At 34.8% G+C, this 21795-nt stretch overlaps 1 protein-coding gene across 1 annotated transcript; it reads left to right on the top strand.

The window, feature by feature from the left end:
* The first annotated feature begins 8242 nt into the window (after positions 1-8242).
* Positions 8243-17051, top strand: LOC126971387 (cytosolic non-specific dipeptidase). The gene is made up of 9 exons (XM_050817697.1): positions 8243-8677; positions 8745-8942; positions 9033-9294; positions 10626-10773; positions 11794-11894; positions 13680-13810; positions 14451-14573; positions 15952-16110; positions 16642-17051. Exons 1-9 carry the CDS (start codon positions 8255-8257, stop codon positions 16690-16692), a joined length of 1596 nt encoding a protein of 531 aa, XP_050673654.1. The 5' UTR covers positions 8243-8254; the 3' UTR covers positions 16693-17051.
* The last annotated feature ends 4744 nt before the right edge of the window (positions 17052-21795 follow it).

Genomic DNA, 21795 nt, shown 5'->3' with positions numbered 1-21795 from the left:
AGACCAGAGATGACAGCAATACTCCATGTGTGGCCGGACCTGCGCTTTGTAGAGCGCTAGAATGTGGTCCGGCTTGAAGTATTGCTGTGCTCTATTAATGACGCCCAGCTTCTTCGAAGCCAAGCCACAGCCTTGGGGCACTCCTGCGTTCACGGGCTTGGGGTTCGAGCAGTAACCGTCGACAATGACCTGTATGCTGCGCCCAGTGAGGAAGCTGGAGGTCCACTTGCATAAGCTCTCGGGAAGCCCAAACGATGGAAGTTTTGAGAGAAGCGCCTTGTGCCATACACGATCATAGGCCTTCGCTATATCCAGGCCAACGGCCAGGCCTTCCCCTTGCTTTCAATAGCCGCCGCCCATCTATGTGTTAGTTATACCAGAAGATCGCCAGTCGACCGACATTGGCGAAAGCCGTACTGCCGGTCGTTGATCAACTGGTGACCCTCAAGGTATACCAAGAGCTGGTGGTTAATTATGCTCTCCATGATTTTGGAGAGTAGGGAGTTAATAGTAATAGGCTTGTATTTTGCCGGATCCGAAATGTCTCCTTTTTTTTGGATCGGATGGACAAGGGCTGACTTCCATGAGTCAGGGACTACGCCTTTTGAATAAGAGTGCCGGAATAAACGCGTCAGCACCGGCGTCAACTCAGGGGCACACGTTCTAAGCACTATTGGAGAAATGCCATCCGGCCCGCTCGACTTCCTGACGTCCAACGAAAACAGAGCTCGCCGAACAGTTTTCCGTCTGATCTGTACTTCAGGCATGGAGCTCTGACACCGCGGGATGGTCGGCGGTGTTTTTCCGTTGTCGTCAAGAGTCGAGTTGGAGGCAAAAAGAGCGCACAGGAGATTTGCCACTAAAAAAATCTGGAGGCACGGTTATATTTACTCTTCAAAACTTTGCAGTACGGATCCATTGAGCCTAGCGCCGCAACCCAATTTCGATACGCCTGTTTTTTGCAGTCAGATGCTGCATTAACTGACGCATCAAACCAGGGCTACAGAGCTTTGTATAAAAATATCCATGCCCTGCAGTATCACATCGGCTACTGCAACGGCGCAGGCACTAGGATCATCCGAAGGGAAACAAACCTTGCCCCAAGGGTAGGATGCCAAAAAGGAACGCATCCTGTGCCAATCTGCTGACTTGTAGTGCCAAACGCGGCGGGTCGCTGGTGGTCTGCGACATTGGCGTCGGATAGGCACTACACTCCTGACCAGGCAATGGTCGGACGTTCTGAGAGGGGCGTCGACAGAGACCTGGAAACTTCATTAAACTTCAGGACTGACGTGTCATAATTCTACAAATTTAGCTACAAGTCCACAACAAGTGTAAAACATGAGATCACATACATGTAGACAACTAGTAGTTAACAAACAATGTGATCAGACAAGTGCCATGCAAATTTTGTCTACGACTAGTTTTATATTTTTGTATTTTGAAAACATGGCATAAACTTGTATTTTAAATATGTATGAAACTTGTCAAATATATGTATAATACCTTGGTGTAAACGAGGGGTTTTACGCTATGATAAGTATACATTTCTTTTTACATTCGTTGTGAAGACGTTTTGGTTTGAGACTTTTTCAGTGTAACCAGTATCTCTGTGACGCTCTGTGGAACAACTCAAGCGTCAACCAACTGTCAATTATATTATATACACCTTAGATTAATAATATTCTAAGATATACACTGTCAAAATAAAGGACTTCTAGAGGCACTTAATTAACAATAAACAATGGTCAACTAGTATGTTACTCATAATATACTATTCATTCGGCTTATGATTTAGAATGTACAATACATACGACATTATTTTACAGTGTAATACAATCAAAAATAAAATGAATATAAAAATACCCAGCACCATACAAAGAGTACCAACTAGATAGATATATTGTTAAAATTAACTATGATTAGAAATTGCCGAAATAGATAATTAGTTCGGTTGCCAATCGATTCACTTATTTATTTAACAGGGAAGGGACTAAAGAGAAGACCAATCTGAATCTAACCTATATAACACTCATATCTTGAGCCAAGCTTTCTTGTGCTCTTTGCTCCTGTAAAATAAAGTTGTAGTAATTTCGTTTTAAATAAGGGCAGACCTTCTTTTTATAATACCAGGGGTTGTCCAATTACATTAAGATAAATGAGCTTCCTTTTTTTTTTATGGAATAGGAGGACAAACGAGCGTACGGGTCACCTGGTGTTAAGTGATCACCGCCGCCCACATTCTCTTGCAACACCATCAGGAATCACAAGAGCGTTGCCGGTGATACGATATGGGTATCTTCAAAAAAAACGCGTACACCTTCCTTAAAGGCCGGCAACGCTCCTGTGGTTCCTCTGGTGTTGAAAGAGAATGTAGGTGGCGGTGATCATTTAACACCAGGAGACCCGACCCGTACGCTCTTTTGTCCTCCTTTTCATAAAAAAAACTCTGCTTAAGACTTACTTGGGCTAACACAACAACTGTATCTATATCGAAACTTACATTATTGTCGCCCAAAGCCGGTTTGTTCTTCACCATCACCACAAACACTATACACATATTTAGCCGTATTTTCAATATCATTATTAAATAAATATGTAATTTACTAATAAAAACACAATCTGTATACAGAATTAACTGTTAACTACTACTAGGTAACTACTTAGATATATTTACGTCAACAATTAATTGCAAATCGAGTAATAAAACTATTTCTCTTCTAAAAGTAATTGGTTTAAATCAATATACAAACAAAATTATGGTTCAATTATTTATTACAGCCCAATTTTATATCATAATTAAAAATCGTCTACCTCTGGAGAAACTTACCCAAAGTAAATAAATAAACCTACAGCATTGTTGAATAGTTAAACACATGACCTAAAGCCTTGGTCAGTTCCTTTAAGAATGTTTTCCTTAATATCCAAATCATCTTTATAGCTTTATTCTCCGTATATTTGATCACTGGATCTAAATTCAGAACTTCATCGAAATAACTGCATTTCAGGATTTGTGTCGTAACATCAATGTTTGCCTGTAATGAATCGCCACACAGAGAAGGTACCCATAGATTGCTATTGAAATCGTCATTATCATCCGATTGATTCGTCATCGTTATTATACTTATGTTGCAACATGGAGTTACTTGAACATTGTTATCTTTTTTGTCCAATTCAAGTTTTGTCCTTGCATACGATTGGTAATTGTCTTCTCCGTATGTCAAACAATATTTTCCAGGTTTAAACGTTATCATTAACACTTGTTTCCGGATTCTGGTACGGGCTAATGCTGCCTGTGAGATGGAATCCTCTAAAATGACGAAGTGTTTACTATTCCAACTATTACAACATAACAAATACTCGTCCAGTAAAGGAGTCTCATATTGATTTTGTACATCAAATATTAGTGTGATTGTAATGTTTCCGAAAAACAGGAAAATTTTATTCAGATAGTTATCGTTCTCTCTTTGCAGCAAGTTAAAAAAAATTGAATTCCTTAGAAAGAAGTGGACGTATTCAGCTCGTAACTGTAACAGGCCAATTTTTGATTGCGATAATAAACTTTGTCGTGCTAGATTGCAAAGCGTCTCATGAATTTCGACTAGTCTTAATTTTTTAATCCAGAAAATCAAACATACTTGACTAATGCTAGTAAATTTGCTTAAACATATATTATCTTCATCAAGATGATTATTGTCTAATGTTGATTGCAGAGCATTTACCTTTATTTTTAAATATTCATAATATGTTGCTAAATATGGTAATATTACATCAGTCAAGTTAATTCCAACAAAAGTCTTGCTATTACCAGTGAATTTTAAAGGAATGGAATGAATTTCGGTTAAAATATATAAAACTTTGCCTTTTTCCATTGGACCTAATACTTTAGCGTTTATATTTAAGTAACGCATAATTTTATTTTTACTTTTACTCACAATTTGCTTTTCATTTTCAGTAAAAGCACAATTATGAAGTCTAGTTCGAAAACATCTACTATTTATACATTTTTCAACTCTTTTATTATGCTTTCCCATATTTGTTGCATCGTAATTATACGACGTGGTTGGTAAAGTTCCTTTAATCATATTTTTTTTGCGATTAGTAATATAATTATTAATTCCAGCAAAACTATTGACTTCATTTGGTATATTGTAAACATTTTCATGATTCTTGATAATGCTTAAAATTCCTTTATTGGTTCTGTTACAGTAATTTTCTCTCTTTCGTAAAGTAAATTTATTTAGTATATTTGCTACTTTTGGCAATGTAGTCTTGACTATAATTTGCAATTCTTTATTAAGTCTAATACAACTAAAGCTCTTGTTTTGCGAATAGTTACTCAAACTTTTTTCATGATAATTACTTGTAATTTGCATAGTTTTATCAATTTTTACGCAGATATTGGGTACTGTTGCAAAAGTACTTTTAATAATTATTTGCTTTATATCAATAATTACAGCGAAATAATAGGTTTCAATTTGCAAATATTTATTTAAATAATTCTTAGCAATCTTAGTAAGAATTTGAATTCCTGTTTTGGTTATATCAGAATTGTGGGCTTCTGTTTGTAAAAAACAATCAGGTCCACACTTATTATTAAAAACTATAATATTTCCTTTATTTGATCTATCACAACTATTTCTTATAATTTGCATTCCTTTATTGGTCCTATCGCCATGAACGTTACCAGTGATTATTAAACATTTACCTAAGATTTCCATTCGTTCCTTGTAATCTTCCGATTGAAAATCTTTATTATACATAATCATATTTGGTATATCTTCTTTAGCCATATGACATCTATCTGCTTCGATTTGTATAGAAGAACAGTTTCTTATACTTTGTATTCCTTTATTGGGTCTATCGATATTATGAACTTTTATTTGAAAATAACTCTTTGGTGTAATTTTGTTTCGTTTATTATAATCTTCTTTTAGTAAATAAACATCATTATTATACAAAGTCATGTTTGGCGTTTCTTTATTGGTCCTATCACATTTGTCTGCTTCAGTTTGTAAAAAGCTGTTACTTATAATTTGGATTTTGTTATTCATCTTAGCATAAATGTGGGCCTTGTTTTATAAATCTATCTAAGTATATATAATTCTGCCGTTTACATCATTCGTACTTCTCATTCCAGAAAAATAATAAGCTTTAGTTAGCACAAAAAATTGTAAATGAAAATCATTATTGCATTACTGAACGACTTATTGTGAATTACTTGGTTAGCGATTAAATAAATGCTTTGGGTAAATTTATACTTTCTTGATTATCATTTTTATAATTTGGATTTTAGGCCACGTACATCTATATATTTGTATTCTGAAAATAAACAAGTGTCATGAATAAACACGATATTATTATATATATTTATATATTTTTTATTGCTTTTTAGATAGATTATTGTATTAGTTATTTCAAAAATAAGTTTATATTATTCAATCAAATCGGTTTATATGAAGTTGCTTTTGCCTCTTGGCTACTGTTACGATATATGTATTTTGATGGAACGATGATACTGCCACCACACCTATTTCTGCTTCAAAAAATTGCGGTTATGCTGTTTTGTCTAGATTGGAGGATGCGGGTGTTGGTATAATTATATTCGAATAATGTTTCGAGGTGACCAACGTATTGTGACATCATCAGGGTCTCCGGTGTTGCAGGAGAATGTGGGCGGCGGTGATCATTTAATATTAGGTTTACCTAATATTATACGGTTTACCGTACGCTCGTTTGTGGAGGACAAATGGGGCTATGTCACTGTAAGTACCTACCTTCTTATTTAGATTTCTATGTTTTCCACCTAGCAGTAGAAGCGACCGGCACATAACCTCAAAACAGTTTCAAATTGTAAAATTTAATGGTACCTAAGGCAGGCCTCTTGTTACATGGTATAAATTCGTCTCTACGTTTCTTCACGATGAGAATCGCTGTCTAAATGGGCTTTTGGAAAGTGCCCTGAAAAATGATGTTACAGTCTAGGTACTATGTAGTATATACCCACTTATTATACGTAATTAACAAAAAAATAACTACATGAATCATATGATTTGATTTTCTTAATTCGAAACCGATTTTGATGACGGCGAAATGACGGCTATCAAAATAACCATAACGAATGACATTATGCCAATAATAAGCCAATAATGATACCTATAATTTGCCCTAATAGAGCTGTTTTTGACAGAATAAATTAAAAATTTAAGGTAGTTGTAGCCAGCCTGGCGCAACTCTCTAATAAACTCAAATATGAATGCATTGCACTTAAAATAATTGCGGCAAACGCTATCTCACTCTAACATATATTCGACTCTTTTGTTTGTTTTGGTTTGATTGTCATGTGACATGTCATTCATTCAAAATAAAAGTGACTGTTAACAATTATTTTTGTTACGAATTTTCGTTTTCTTTTACTTTATTCGTGTATTATTAAGGGTAATGTGCTTAATTATTTATATAATAAATGCGTAAGACTTTCTAAGCTTTAACATGTAATAAAAAATCAGCTTTTATACTATGACGTAAGTAAAATTATATTTTCATGAACATTAACGGTGTCTAACATAACAAGGGGTTGGCACGATGTTAAGTGTCTGGCAATTAATAACGTGATTTTTAATAATATTCTGTAGGTAATACCGAAATATCGCATTTTATTATGTGAAGTATTTAGATCGGTATTTTACACACCTTTAGTATCGTTTACCTGCCAAAGCCACTGCAACACAAACTCCATAATGGTCCATCGTTCGTACCTGTGTTGAGAGCATGCGCTGACAAACTTTCAGCTCTTATAAAATAACGTAGGTTTGGGGTCCATGTGCTCTTAAACCATAATAATTTGTCTCTTGATGTCGATTCTGACAAGCGGCACTACGTAGAATATCATTTTGGTAAAGATAATTGGTTAACATCAACCTTCTATGTGTGAGCTTTGATCAATAGAAAATCACCAACATCGATTGGCTCATTCATCATCAGATGACGGATCTCTATTATGCCCACGGTAACGCAATATGACTTCGAGATTATTACAAAACGACTCTCTGACGACGGCACCCATTGTCGTACTCGTTGACGTCATCACTGCATTGGTGCACACTTTGCACCGCGGCACAGTACAGTGTTCGTGAGTGCTGCTGCTGTTATTCTGTGAGTTATTTCTGATTTTACTAAGTATCCTATAGCGAAAAATCGTTGAGTAATTTTCAAAGTAATTTTTTATTTTATTCAGGGCTTTAATTTTATTTGTTTAAAATGGCATTACTCACGGTTTGTTAGAGTTGGTACCGACTAGTTTCGGACCATTTGGAGGTCCTTCATCGGGTGAGAATGCGGTGATGTCCCGTCTCAAACAAACTATTGTGTCACTGTAATAATTGGTGTGCACGCGTGCTGAAAATGTACTCACAATGTCCATTAAGTAATCATCGGCACTATGGATCTTATACCAACACGGGATTCCCAGAAGATAGCAGAGACCAACCCTTGTCTGTATTAAAATTAGGAGACACAAAGTTCTTGTCGTGGGCTAATACTTTTACCCGAACCTAATATAAGGTGTGGTGTCGGAGTTGAGAGCATTAATTTTGAATGGTATTTTAAAAGATATTTTTGTTAATTTTATGCAAGTTTTACTTTTATTTTCCATTTAGAATTTAAATGTGTGCGTGTGTGTGTGTAATGTTTATGCTTCTGATTATCATACAGCTTTATAATTTTATTGATTATAAATTCCCAAAAACAATTTGATATATATATATATAAATATGACAATAGAAGTGGTTTCAAATAACTGCCGACTGCGACAGCTCTCCTTTGGACATCCCAAAAACTAAAATGAGTGACAAAATCACACTATCAATTTTAACAAAGTTGGTAAAGCGTTTATATTCAGTGTTTTTCGCAGAATAATTGAAGGAATAACAAGGCTCTCAACAATTAGTATAATATAGATTGTTGAAATAGACTATGACGTTACAGAAACCCGGCGCAAAGTGGCGCGTTCGAATAGGCGAAATATATTGCCCGAATAGAATATTTATTTTTTAATTCAATAAGAATATCCTTATCAATTATTTCATTTGTTGGATAACTTTTAGGATGTAAAAAATCAAATTTGTGTAAATCTTGCATTATCTTGAGTAATTAAATTTTGTATTTAACTAGAGATATATTATAAACTGTCAAGTGTCAACTGTCAATGTTAAAGTCATAGCATAAACGCCACGGGAATGAATTAAAATTTGAAATGTCTTATTTACTAAATAGTTTAAATAGGCAATTATCATTACTCAGCTCTAAAGTATTAATCAGCAATGCAAATTTGATAAGAGAAATTGAAACTGTTAAAGTACGCCCATTGCTTAAGTTTTATTCAGTTACGCAGCAGCCGGTTTCTGAGAAAATGACTACAGAAAAAACTTTACCCAAGTTATTTAAATTTGTTGATCAAAACGTCGAATCCTATAAAAACCTTTTAAAGGAGGCGGTAGCTATTCCTTCGATATCCTGTGATGCAAAGCACCGGGAAGATTGTAATCGAATGGTGTTTTGGATGAGAGATAAATTAAAGGAAGTTGGAGCCGCGACTGAATTACGTGATGTTGGTTACCAGACCATAGATGGTAAAGAAATAAAGTTGCCCCCTGTACTTGTTGGTACTCTCGGCAATGTAAGTTCTTTTTTGTCATTGTAATTTAACTTCTAATGAATAAATTTTATATAAGGTAATATTGTAGGACACCAAGAAGAACACAATTTGTGTTTATGGACACTTAGATGTCCAACCTGCCTTAAAATCTGATGGTTGGGACTCTGAACCATTTGACTTACAAGAACGCGATGGAAAACTGTATGGCAGAGGCTCTACAGATGATAAGGGTCCAGTCTTAGGATGGCTTCATGCTATTAATGCTTATAAGGAAATCGGAGAAGAGGTAATACTTCTTAACCATATATTATTAACTTATATATCAATGAGTTACTTTATATTCTGTTAATTTATTATTACTTATGAATGTTTGCAGCTTCCAGTGAATTTAAAGTTTGTATTTGAATGTATGGAAGAATCTGGGTCTGAGGGTCTTGATGAGCTACTCATGAATAAGTTAAAACCTGAAGGATTTTTTGATACGGTAGACTATGTGTGCATATCAGACAACTATTGGTTAGGAACAACTAAGCCTTGCATTACATATGGCCTAAGAGGGATTAGCTACTATTTTTTGGAAATTGAATGTGCAAAAATGGATTTACACAGTGGAGTGTTTGGAGGAACAGTTCACGAAGGTAAATACAGTCTAAGCAAAATTTAGTACATACAATTGTAAAATGCAGTGTACATTATACTAGGTGAAACTAAATGGGTATACTATGCTTTAGGTAGGTGATCTCATTCTGTTTATAAACAAAGGCCCCGCCTAAAACTTGCAGTCTCTTTAAAAGTTAAGGTTGTCTAAGAAAAGAAATTGTAAAATAATATTTTTATTTCGTATGGAGGTTTTTTTCTTATTTTTTATTTATTTATTAAAACGTAAACATCACCATACTATTGCATATGACGCAAATAACGTACCATTGAAGGGATGTTATACCCTTTCTGGTTCATGTTGTATATATTGTTGTTGTTATACAAATATTAAAGTTCATATTCTATCATAAACTCCTAATTTTTAGAAGTCTAATAAAATGTAAGAAATTAATTCCTATTATGGTGAAGAAATTAAAAAGCACATGGCCAAATCTTATTGTACTTGTATGGTATATCCCTCCATACATTTGAAATGTGCTACTTAAGTATATTGACAAATTAAATTTATAACCAAAATTTATGAACAATGTGAGACCCAAACCTGTGACTTCTTGAATTCTGTGTGAGTGCTCTTCCATTGGGCCAACTGTTCGAGTGACATATTGTTGATAAATCTTGTATATGTTTTATTCAACTCTCAGGTTGTGACTTCTCCATACAGTTGTCTACTTTACAGTTGCTAACCTGCTCAATTTTGCATATTAGGAAATTGACTTGAGATGTCGGTCTTACAAATCTAAACAATGTGTTAGTTTAAAGTGAAAACCCACACTTCTAGGATTAATTACACAAATGAAATTTATAAACAAAATTTATGAATGATGTGGTACTTGAACCCGCAACCTCTAACGCTCCATGTGAGTGCTCATCCACTGAGCCAACCGTTACAGTGACATATCGTTGATAAATCTTGTATATATGTCTTATTCAATGCTCATGTTTGTGTAATTAGTACCATTGAATTAGTTTTTATCATAATCCAAGCCTATTTTCTATTTTGCATGAAAGTGCATGCATGATGAGTGGTAATTTTCAATTATTTAGTAAAAACCGCATAAAGAAAGATGGCCGGTTTAGTCCTTCAATGGCGACCGGAAGAGGAAGTGTTGGTAGGCGCCCCAAAAGATAGACTGACAATCTGGTCAGGGCACTGCAAGACCAATCAATCATATTTATGGGATTCCTTTGTCCAGCAGTGGATGTCTTCTGGCTAATGATGCAGATTAAAAAATTCATAGTAAATGTTGCTTACAGTAGACCATTATGTATTAATTATAAAAGTTAATTACCAACCGTGAATTTGTTTTAGCTATGTCAGACTTGATATACCTGATGAACACTTTAGTAGCAAAGGATGGGAAAATTTTAATCACAGATATTTATAAATCGGTAGCGCCTCTAACTGATAATGAAAGTAAATTATACGATTCTATTGACTTTGATACCGAAGCATACAGGTATTTATTATTTTAATAATATGTTGTTACAGTCACAAATCTGTTTAATGGGTCTGGACCTCAAAATAAAAGAATTTTTACATCTCATTTTTGGTGTGATTCAAATTCTGAGTTTTATAATCTATGAGTAAAATAAAAAATATCACCAGAAAATCATTGTAGTATTTGTAGCTTATATTATGTCATATTGACCTAGAAACACCTGGAGGAGAGTTTGTTTCACATTTGTTTGTTTTTTTGTTATTGGTTCAAAATAATTTTTTTTTGGAAAAGCACAAATGAGCATACGGGTCACCTGGTGTTAAGTGATCTCCGCCGCTCACATTATCTTGCAACACCAGAAGAATCACAGGAGCGTTTCCGGCCTTTAAGGAAGGTGTACGCGCTTTTTTTAAACGTACCCATGTCAAATCGTCCCAATCACCAAATTTCACCACTCATATTTATGTTCTCCTGGTGTCAATGTCGTGTGCATGACGTCAGAATATATTTAGGCTTACTCGCGTCATACATAAGACAGTCTCTGCTTCAACTATGATCGCCTGGTACCAAAACATTGTATAATGCTTCCTATTTCATTTTCTCCCACGTTAAATCTTATGAATGTACTTATATGTCTGTCTCTTTTTACTGTCGCGCTTTTTCGTTTCATCGACTTTCAAATCACAATGATGCTAAGGAAGTTTTTACTTAAAAAAACGTTTTAACTTTTTTTTTGCACAGAGAAATAGAATCAGATTTAGTCCTGGCCTACCAATTATTAAAACTTAATTTATTATATACTTCATGTGTAATAAATATGTAAATAAAAAATGTGTAGAAGTGTATGGAACTACTTATCTTATATTTTCAGTACTTATTTTTATTGTTATTTTGTAATAATATGGTGTACTTTATATATGATATGAGATAGTGTTATCTTGTTGGTATGTGCTGTTGATAAACATTTTCGTATCACAGCAATCTTCTTTATCGATATGCCTTTCTGTTGTATTTAAAATCATGCTGCCTTTTCTGCAGGAAATCTATTGAAGCTTATGAATTACTACACAAGGGGGTTAAGGAGCAGATTTTGATGCATCGTTGGAGATATCCAAGCCTGTCACTTCATGGTATAGAAGGTGAGACAAGGTATATTAAGGTATTGTATCATATTATAATATTCTGTGTCCCCAATCAAATTATTTAATGGAGGACACAACTAATCTCATAAAATCACTAAAATGAATCCATGCAAAAGTTATTATTTTCAATAAAATCAAGCGTGTTGTTTTGAAGTTATAATAATTAAGATTTCCGTATCATTTCAACATTTAATTCAGTGCGAAATGCCCGCGTCGCGTCATAACATCGCGGGCCACAATGATTCATCGTAGTTTAGTGATGTGACAATTTTTAAACAAACAAATACATATATAACAACTATATCTTATCTAAAATATTGTTTACCTATTTTGTTTAGAATAGAGCGTACTAAATCTAAAATTCAAAATTTGACCACATTTTTCACCGGGTCAATTTTTCGTTGAATGTACAAACAAGGTGATGGTCACAGGAGTATTTCCGATCTATCAGACTGACGACTTTTCTTACGAAACCTCGAGAAAGCTATTAGTTTTATAATACGATACACGTCCAGGTCTGTTAATGATATTTAGTTTATGCGGCGGGTATTAGGTTACCATAAAAACGCTTCAGAACACTTCTCGTAATAGATGCTGAAGAAGACACCCAAAGAAGCGATATCTCTTGGGAGCGTCAAGGAATCGAGCCTTTCACAGAGTGCTAGATCGTATCAGTTCGAGCAGTTGTGTATCAGAATTTATTTTTTTTAAATTGAATTATAACATATATAAATCACTTTGAATCGTCAGGCTTAAATGATAAATTTACTATGGCTTCACTATCGCAACTCAGGTGAGAAGAAGCCAAAAAAAAAATAATTGAGCAAAGAGCACGTTTTGAATAAAAAAAACCTTACAATTCAGGGACGTGGCCAATGGGTCAAGTATAAGATAAAATGTAATAAAATGATAAAATAAAACGTAAATGTAAAAAAAAGCAAGCAGACAAAAGTGTTGCCTGTTGTTGGAAATTAGGTACCAACAGATCGCAACAAGTGCAAAAAAGAGAGAAGAGAAAAAAATTGAGCAACGAGCGGCTGTAAATTATGGTTATTGTATGTTATTGTTTTTCGATAATTGTATTTCAGTTTTATATACAATGGTGTCATTCAGTTGTTTTTATGGAATTAATATTTTTGTTCGGAAATACGAATAAGTATCAAAATCATATATTCTAAAACAATAATATACTATATTTCTGATGTCAGATTTTGGATGTTATACATAGAACTTATTTAATTCCTATTTCCTGTTCAGACACGGTTTTTAAGTCTGTATATCAAACAGTGGGAGGCTCCTTTGCACAGGATGCCGGCTAGATTATGGCAACGGCGCCTACTCCTGCCGTGAAACAGTCATTTGTAAACATTACTGTGTTTCGATCCGAAGGGCGCCGTAGGTAGTGAAGTTACTGGTTAACTGAGACTCAACATCTCATGTCTCAAGGAGACGAGCGCAATTGTAGTACCGCTCAGAATTTTTGGGTTTTCCAGGTTTTTTTTTTTTGTTTTTTTTTAGCGACACTGCATTGTAATGGGCAGGGCGTATCAATTACCATCAGGTGAATGTCCTGTCCGTCTCGTCCCTTATTATTATAAAAAAAAACCAATAATATACCTCAGGTTTTTTTTTACAAAATAAACTTAATGCATAACTTGTTTGCCGGCCGTACTAAGAGCACATCTCTAATATTATTTTACTGCAACTCCAATCTGTACGGACTCTTGTAGTTAAAATATATTACAACACAGATTCATGAATACAGGAAATTTTCCTTTCCAGGTGCTGCGTTCCAACCGGGTGCAAAAACAGTAATTCCCGGAAAAGTTATTGGAAAATTCTCAATCCGTCTTGTACCGGATCAAGAGCCTGATGAAGTTGAAAAATTAGTGTTTGATTATGTCCATAAAAAGGTGTGTGGGTAATATAGACTTACAATTAACTAGCATAGGTATAGGTATATACACACACTAGCTGACCCAGCAAACGTTGTATTGCCGATATTAAAATCGCGATACAAAAGTAACTGTTGATCGTAGATGGGTGAAAATTTGAAATTGTGTGTATTTTTTAATGCTGACTCATAATCAAACTTTAAAAAAAAATCGTGTGGACCACCCTTAACATTTAGGGGGATGAAAAATAGATGTTGTCCGATTCTCAGACCTACCCAATATGCACTCAAAATTTCATGAGAATCGGTCAAGCCGTTTCGGAGGAGTTCGGTCCCGCACACCGTGACACGAGAATTTTATATATTAGATTAAAAAACTCTAAGCAACATGTTGAATTTAAATTTTAGGACGGTTTTTCACATTATAACGTTGTATTTTATTTTTAAAACCATATTTTTAGGGTCCTATGATGTAAAAATAGCAGTTGTTGTCTTTAGAAGTTCTTTTAATAATAGAAATAATTAATAGCAATATTAGAATATACTGCAGGAACTAAGGTACATAAGCAACTATGTGATTATGAATGACTTTATATATAATAAGTTGTTATTGTAATAAGATTGAACTTATTACTTTCACCTGTCTTATTTTGTTACAGTGGGCTGAACGTGAATCGCCGAATAAAATGCGAATCTGGGCACAAAGCGGTCGGGCCTGGACAGAGAACCCCGACCATCCTCACTATCAAGCTGCTGCGCGGGCCACCAAACTGATATACCAGGTAATTATTACACATACCCATTTAAAAGGTTCTCTAGTGATTAGCAGAAACATTGTTGGAAAGAGATGGTTGGGTGGCTTAGTTGACTATTCAAATTAAACACAGAGTGTTGAACAAGTCAAACCAAGATTTACGTGAGAGTTGAACAAGCCATGTCAAGATTTACAATCGGTGCGCCACTCCGACGGTTGGCTCAGCTAGTAAAAGCGCTCAGATGGAACCCGATAGGCGTGGGTTCGAATCCCGCATCGTTCATAAATTTTTGTACAGTTTAAATTTGTATATACAATGCTGCCTTCATTTAGGGCCTCTTCTTAGGATGAGCAGAGTTTTGTTATCTTCTTCAAAACTATGGAGTCGATTTTCAACCGCCAGGATACTCCGCAGCTCTTGGGATGCATCAGCTGATTAGCGATTTTCAGTACCATTGCCGTCAAGATAGCTCAGCTGGTGAACTTCTTGTCTATCTCACCCATAAATGGGCGCAGTTCAAGCGAAGGGAGAGTTGTTGGTGGGTGTGACTAAAAGTGAAGCTGCTATTCTATGGGCTTCCCGAGAGGATGTATCAATGGGTCACTAGCATTTTGGCTGATCGGAGTATCTATTTTGTTATCAAGAGTGCATACTCCGACTTACAATCCATAAACTCTGGTGTCCCGCGAGGCTGCGTGGTATCCCTTGTACTGTTTCTTCTGCATATCATTGCTATGCAGACACCAGCACAGGGTATGCCTCTAACACCGGTCATGCCAACATGTCTATGCTTTGCAAAGTCTCACAATGGGTCTGGCAGTTAGACACATACACGATCGGTTCCGTGGTTACTTGGAAGATGCCTGCCTGAAGATTACTGCTGTATGCGTGAGAAAGAAGGGAAGGCAGACAGACTGGCGCCGTAACGCGTTTACTTTTCCATACTAAGTTATCACTTTAAAAGTTTGAATACTTAGTATTTTAGTAGTTTCTGTAATAATAAGTTGTTTTAAGTTAGGCGCTGATGTGACGTCAGTAAGTCACTCTGGTGGGAGCGGGCCTATGTGTTTTATGACGTTACGCGGGCACTTCGCGCCAAAACTACCCTGTATTCTATTAAAAAACTAGTGTAATTCTACAGAAAACGCGCTGGTAGAGTAACCTATTTATAATTGATGACCATAATCATGAGTGTGTCGATAAATTTAAACATTGCTTCAAGTTTACCATTTTAACCTAATAATTAAATCGTAAATTTTGATCTGCCTGTCATTATGGTAATAAAAATATGGGGGGGGGGATCTCGCTCTTTATCCCAGGCCCCGACTGCATTCATCTGCGCGCTAACTGTAGGCATGTAAGGTAAACATATTAAGTAAGATTAAGGTGATATTCTCCATTGCAGACAGATCCGGACATGTCGCGGGAGGGCGGGTCCATCCCCGTGACCATTACGCTGCAGGAGGCGAGCGGCAAGAACGTTTTGCTGCTGCCGATGGGCGCGGGCGACGACATGGCGCACTCGCAGAACGAGAAGCTCAACGTGCGGAACTACATCGAGGGGGTGAGAGATACGTTCTACCTACATTTATTATCTCGACATTACCTGACGTCGTTCGCGTCACTACGTCGCCTTGTTACATTACTGAATTATGATATTTGTATGTAATTTGTTAATAATCTATACTAATATTATAAAGCTGCAGTGTTTGTTTGTTTGTTTGAACGCGCTAATCTCTGGTACTACTGGTCCGATTTGAATGATTCTTTCAGTGTTGGGTAGTCCATTTATCGAGGAAGGCTATAGGCTATGTTTTAGCTGCTAGCTATTTTTTTTTCAAAATTAGGGATCCGTAATAAAATTGCTAAAATTGCGTAAATTTTTGCGTGCGTTGCAAAAACTATTGACAATAGAACAAAATGATGTACAGGCTATATAGGCAATATATAGGCAATATAGGCTATATAGGCAATATATAGGCAATATTTTATTACTTATAAAACTATCGCGTGAATTATATGGCAAAACAACGTTTGCCGGGTTAGCTAGTAAATAAATAATCTGACTGTACTAAATATATTTTTTTTGTTACAGATAAAATTATTCGCAGCTTACTTGTATGAGGTCGGGAAATTAGCCAAATAGATTTTAAGAGAACGAGCGAATAACGAAAAGTTGTATCAATGCATAATATATAAGCATGTGGCTTTATCAGTTTATTTCATAATAGTGCTCATAATAATATGTACAATTATATTATAATATTGAGTGTAAGGACAAATGTTATTAATATTGATTTTGACTACATTCCTTTGTGGATAATATACTGTGCCTTAATGAAGTAAAATTTGCTTCTTTAGCGTAAGTATTCAACATATCGGAAGCATTGTTTTATGTAATTTTAATAAACAAGAGTTACATATATTTTTAGTTTTGCTTTGAGTTAGATGTTGATTTTGTAACGAGTTTTACATTTGTATCTAAATAAAGTCTGAAATTTAAAATTTGTTTTTTTGCATCCCTTCTTCATTCTGAGTAAAGCCTGGGTGAAAAGAAGTGAAAAAAGAGTAAGAGTGTGAAAGGATCACCGAAAAAAAGATAATGTTCTATGTCTGTGGACTCAGGACCTCAGTGAGACCACACGGCGGATTTGACTGCTAAAAGGCCAATGATAAAAAAATCTGATGTCTAACAAAAAACCCATGTTAGTGAGATGTCAAATAAAAAATCTGAAATAAAATAAACAAAGATGTCAAATAAAAAGATCTAATGTCAGATAAAAAAATCTAATGTCAAATAAAAAAATCTAATGTCAAATAAAAAAAATCTGATGTCAAATAAAAAAATCCGATTTCAAATACAAAAAACTGATGTCAAATAAGGGTAAGATAAGCTAATGGCCTCCAATGAGTCTCATCGGACTCATGTTTTAGTTGACCTTATTGTCTGAAAATATGGCAGCCAACTCTAGCTTTTGCCAATGATTATAAAATAATGTCACAGTTCAGACTCAGATTATAACTATGTATCGATGAGGATGACAATGGTTGATTACATAATATATTTATTTTCATAATTGAAGAATGTGCGATCTAAAAATAATTTATGTAAATTATCTATAATACTATTCCATCACAGTTTCATAAATGAGTTATTGAGTAAATTCATTATAAACAAAAATACATATGGATACAAAATTACCAATTTTTCTTTTATAATTCCAAATACCGGACTGAACGGCTGAAAGAGAAAATGGAGGTGTGGTCAATATCCTTACAAAGGACACATAAAAACCATAGAGTAGTGTTACTATGAATGTTAAACAATGGTGGTTTTCCAATTACAGAGGATATTGCGACTGAATGCCGCTCAATGCCGAATTGTGCTGATGCTTAATTGGAACATGAATTAGTTTTAAAATGCACCAGCAGAGTGCGTGTGTACTAAGTTCAGTGTTGAAAAAAAATATTCATTGATTTAGCAATCTAATAAGAAAATAAAATGTTGTCTTCTTCATTTTGATAAATATGTTCATTACCACGAAAACATTTATGATGTCTGCTTCATTAAACGATTCGATCAAGCCATTGCAATGTTGACAAAAGTATATTTCTGTTCAATAAATTTGTATACTTTAGAATTCTAAAATGAAATTGTAGTCACATTTTAAATGTGGTACTTATATAAAATTAAATAGTCAATCTTTGTACCTTCATTAGTTTTATTTATTTAGAGCATTGGTAACGAGACGATCAGCTAAACCAAAATACAATAAACGAAGAATATTTAAATCATTTTTCGGTAAATGTGTACCTTTATCCATACTTACATTTTTTTTTAACACTTAATTACGACGAAACGAAAGCTTTCAAAATTTTTTCAACAATAAACAATGTTACTACCGATAGTAAATAAAATTTGGATCAATGCCAACTTATAGAAAAATACACGTTAATTTTCTGCCACTGAGTTGGTATCTAAGCATCACGCGAAAGCAGTACTTTTGAGAGTGCTCGATTGAGCGAAGCGTTGCTGTAGTTGGAACACTCAACGTTGACCATTATGCCGCATAATGCGCTCTAGTGCTGTAATTGGAAAACAGTCAATGAGAGGAGAGATAATCTAAATAAAAAAAATCAGAATCCTTGAATACAGCGAACAAATGAATTTTTAAAATGTATGAACATCTTGCTTGTTCTAATGGTGACACCTCAACCATGCCTTCAATAGCAGGGATAATTTGTTATACTTATGTTCGAAATGACTACAATACATAATAGCTTTCAGCAAAACAAGGTAATATTTGTATAATGCGCATATAAATACTTTGTTATCTAGCAAGTAATTTCATGCAGATAGTAGGTAATTGTGCGGTAAAGTCCCAAGCGAACAATTTTCACATACGTACCGACTCTTAAGTGATAACGAAATAGGTAACCGTAAAATAGAAGAACCACTTTATACAAGAAATCTTGACCAGATCGTCGGTCCTGTGTGTGGGGGCTTATGTCCCTACTACGTCTTCCGGCACGTGGTTGGCATTCGAGGACTTTACTGCGCCAACGGCCATCTGTCCGTCGAGAAAAGTCAAAAAGTCCTTTAAGAATTAAATATTTAACATTATTTAAATCTATAGAGCTGTTTAACTTGATCCCTTGAACTGTAATTTTGTTGAGACCTTTAACATGCTCAGCTTTTGAGATGTTTATGCTCATCGATTTCCCTAGAGAGATCTACATGACCTTGTGTATATGGCATCAACAGTGCTGTCGTCTGCATAGCAATGTATATTGAAGGTGTCCAATATATCATTGATATGCAGAAGATACAGTGTAGGAGATAGCACACAGCCTTGGGGCACTCCAGCGTTCATGGGCTTCGGGTTTGAGTACTAACCGTAGACGATAATACGCCCAGTGAGACAGTTTAAGATCCACTTGCATAAACTCTCGGGAAGCCCAAATGATGGAAGTTTTGAGAGAAGCCCCTTGTGCTATACACGATCAAAGGCCTTCGCTAAATCCAGGCTAAATGCCAGTCCATCTCCCTTGCTTTCGATACCCGCTGCCGATAAATTGGCTTAGTTGAATCTGTGGATGTAAATACCAGCATAATTAAAAAATATTACTTCCTTCTACTTACTACTTTCATGCTTCCAGATCCCCCAAAAGATTTATTGCCGAGGCGAAGTCAAAGCACATTGGCAGAGTTGATGAGAAACTTGCACGCCTTCCCATGGGAACTCGTGCGTTTTGGTCACTCGCCAAGGTTGTCCAAAGAAATTTCAGCCAGCCTGTAATTTCACCACTGCACAGGAACGATAACTTACTGGCCCATGAGGCGAAATAGAAAGTTGATCTACTGGGCTCTCTGTTCGCGTCCAACTCGACTCTGGATGACCAAGGTGCACTAGCACAGCATATTCCACGTAAAATACCGGCGGCGAGACACTTTTCACCTTCATCATTTATAAATCAAGCGGGCCCGAAGATATTCCCCCGATTTATGAAAATTTAATAAACTTTTACGAAAACATTGTCACATTTTTGCTCTATATAGTGATTTTCATTATTTCTACTAAGTGACTGCTTGTAATTTATTCTAGTAGGCTTCATAAGATACATAATAGTTTTAAGGGAACATGTATAAACTTCTTTAATAAAGTCCCAGCCACTGTTCAGGCATTATCTATAAATAAATTTAAATGTCTTATTAAAAATGACTCTGTCGTTAATCCTAATACTCCACTGCTGAATATCTATTAAAAAAAAAACAGTAAGAGTACAATGTTGTATATTTTATTACAAAGAGCGCATAAAATAATAATGGGAGAGTTTCTTGCACCGCTTCATCTCTCTCAGAGCGCCATTTGTTTCTGAATCGGTGCTACTGTTAGTAAGTAACATCAAAAAGAATTCTAAAGGATCCAATTTTGAGAAAATACATGCCTTTTGCCTTTTAGTATCATTGTGTCCTTTATGAACACTATTTTTGCAAAACTGTGTTTCTTCATTTATAACTCTTTAGTTTTCTTATCTATTCTGGCCAGCTCGTTACGTTACCTATATTTAATTTATTATTGACACACACATTTATTGATTTTCCTTATGGCAAAGGTTAAACTGACAATTATAGGTGTAATCTGTTCGTTATAATAATCCTTAATAACGTAACTTAAAAATAAAAGTGTAATGAAATATGTTTTAGTATTCATTATACAGGCAAGAAGTGTTTGAGTCCAATATTATGTATGTAATTAAGTACATATTAGTATCTATAGGAGGAAGATAAAGAAAATGTTGTGCACATAAAATAATTGTAATCTTATATCTTTAAAGGAGCATTTCTTATATATATAATCACTAGCTGGCCCGACAGACGTTGTTCTGCACATAATAGATAAAAACTGTTTTTATGAATTAGTCAATAATATTTCATAACATCAAGAATTATTTCGTAAAATATGCTTCCTGTTGATTTAATGTTTCACAGCAGAACTGTCAAACCACGCGTCAAAAATACTCTCACAGAAAATATGTCCAAACAAAACAAATATTGGAAATAAAAATAATTATGGGTCCCAAATCGAAATAAAAACTATCCTATCTCTCAAGTTGGACTAAACTGCACTCCATGAAGTAATCCCCATTGAAATCCGTTCATTACTTTAGGAGTCCATTGAGGACAAACATTGTGACACGAGATTTATATATATTAAGATATATCATATCATAATAATAAAATTTCGTATATAATCTGAATTCGGAAACGGCTCCAACGATTTTAATGAAATTTAGTATACAGGTAGTTTCGGGGGCGAGAAATCGATCTAGCTACGTTTCAGTTATAAAAAAAAATAGTTTTATCCGTGTTTTAATTTGAAACAGCTACAATAATATTAGAATGCAATGATAAATTGCTCGGTCGTCCAGATATTATTATTACGATTCATTTATTGGATGCAGCACCTTACAAATTAATTTGTTATGTGTATTTGTATATTACAGCCATTGTAAAATACTCTATTTGATTGAAAAGAGTGAATTACGGTACGATAAATTAAGTAATTTAAAAGAAATATTTGTAGTGACGATACAAAAGTTTATTTCACTTTGATTTAGACCAAAGTCAAACTCCCTGCTTCACTCTTCAGCTTCAAGTTTATTCAGACGAAGTCTTTTTCAGCCGTCTATTGTAGGAAAACTCAAAATATATTGACATTAATATCTTAAAGTCACGCGTTCCACT

Source organism: Leptidea sinapis, chromosome 23 (genome assembly GCF_905404315.1).
Source record: "Leptidea sinapis chromosome 23, ilLepSina1.1, whole genome shotgun sequence".
NCBI classification, from domain to species: Eukaryota; Metazoa; Arthropoda; class Insecta; order Lepidoptera; family Pieridae; genus Leptidea; species Leptidea sinapis.
The sequence above is the reverse complement of the archived record's forward strand: the minus strand, read 5'-3'. Positions and strand labels throughout refer to the sequence as shown.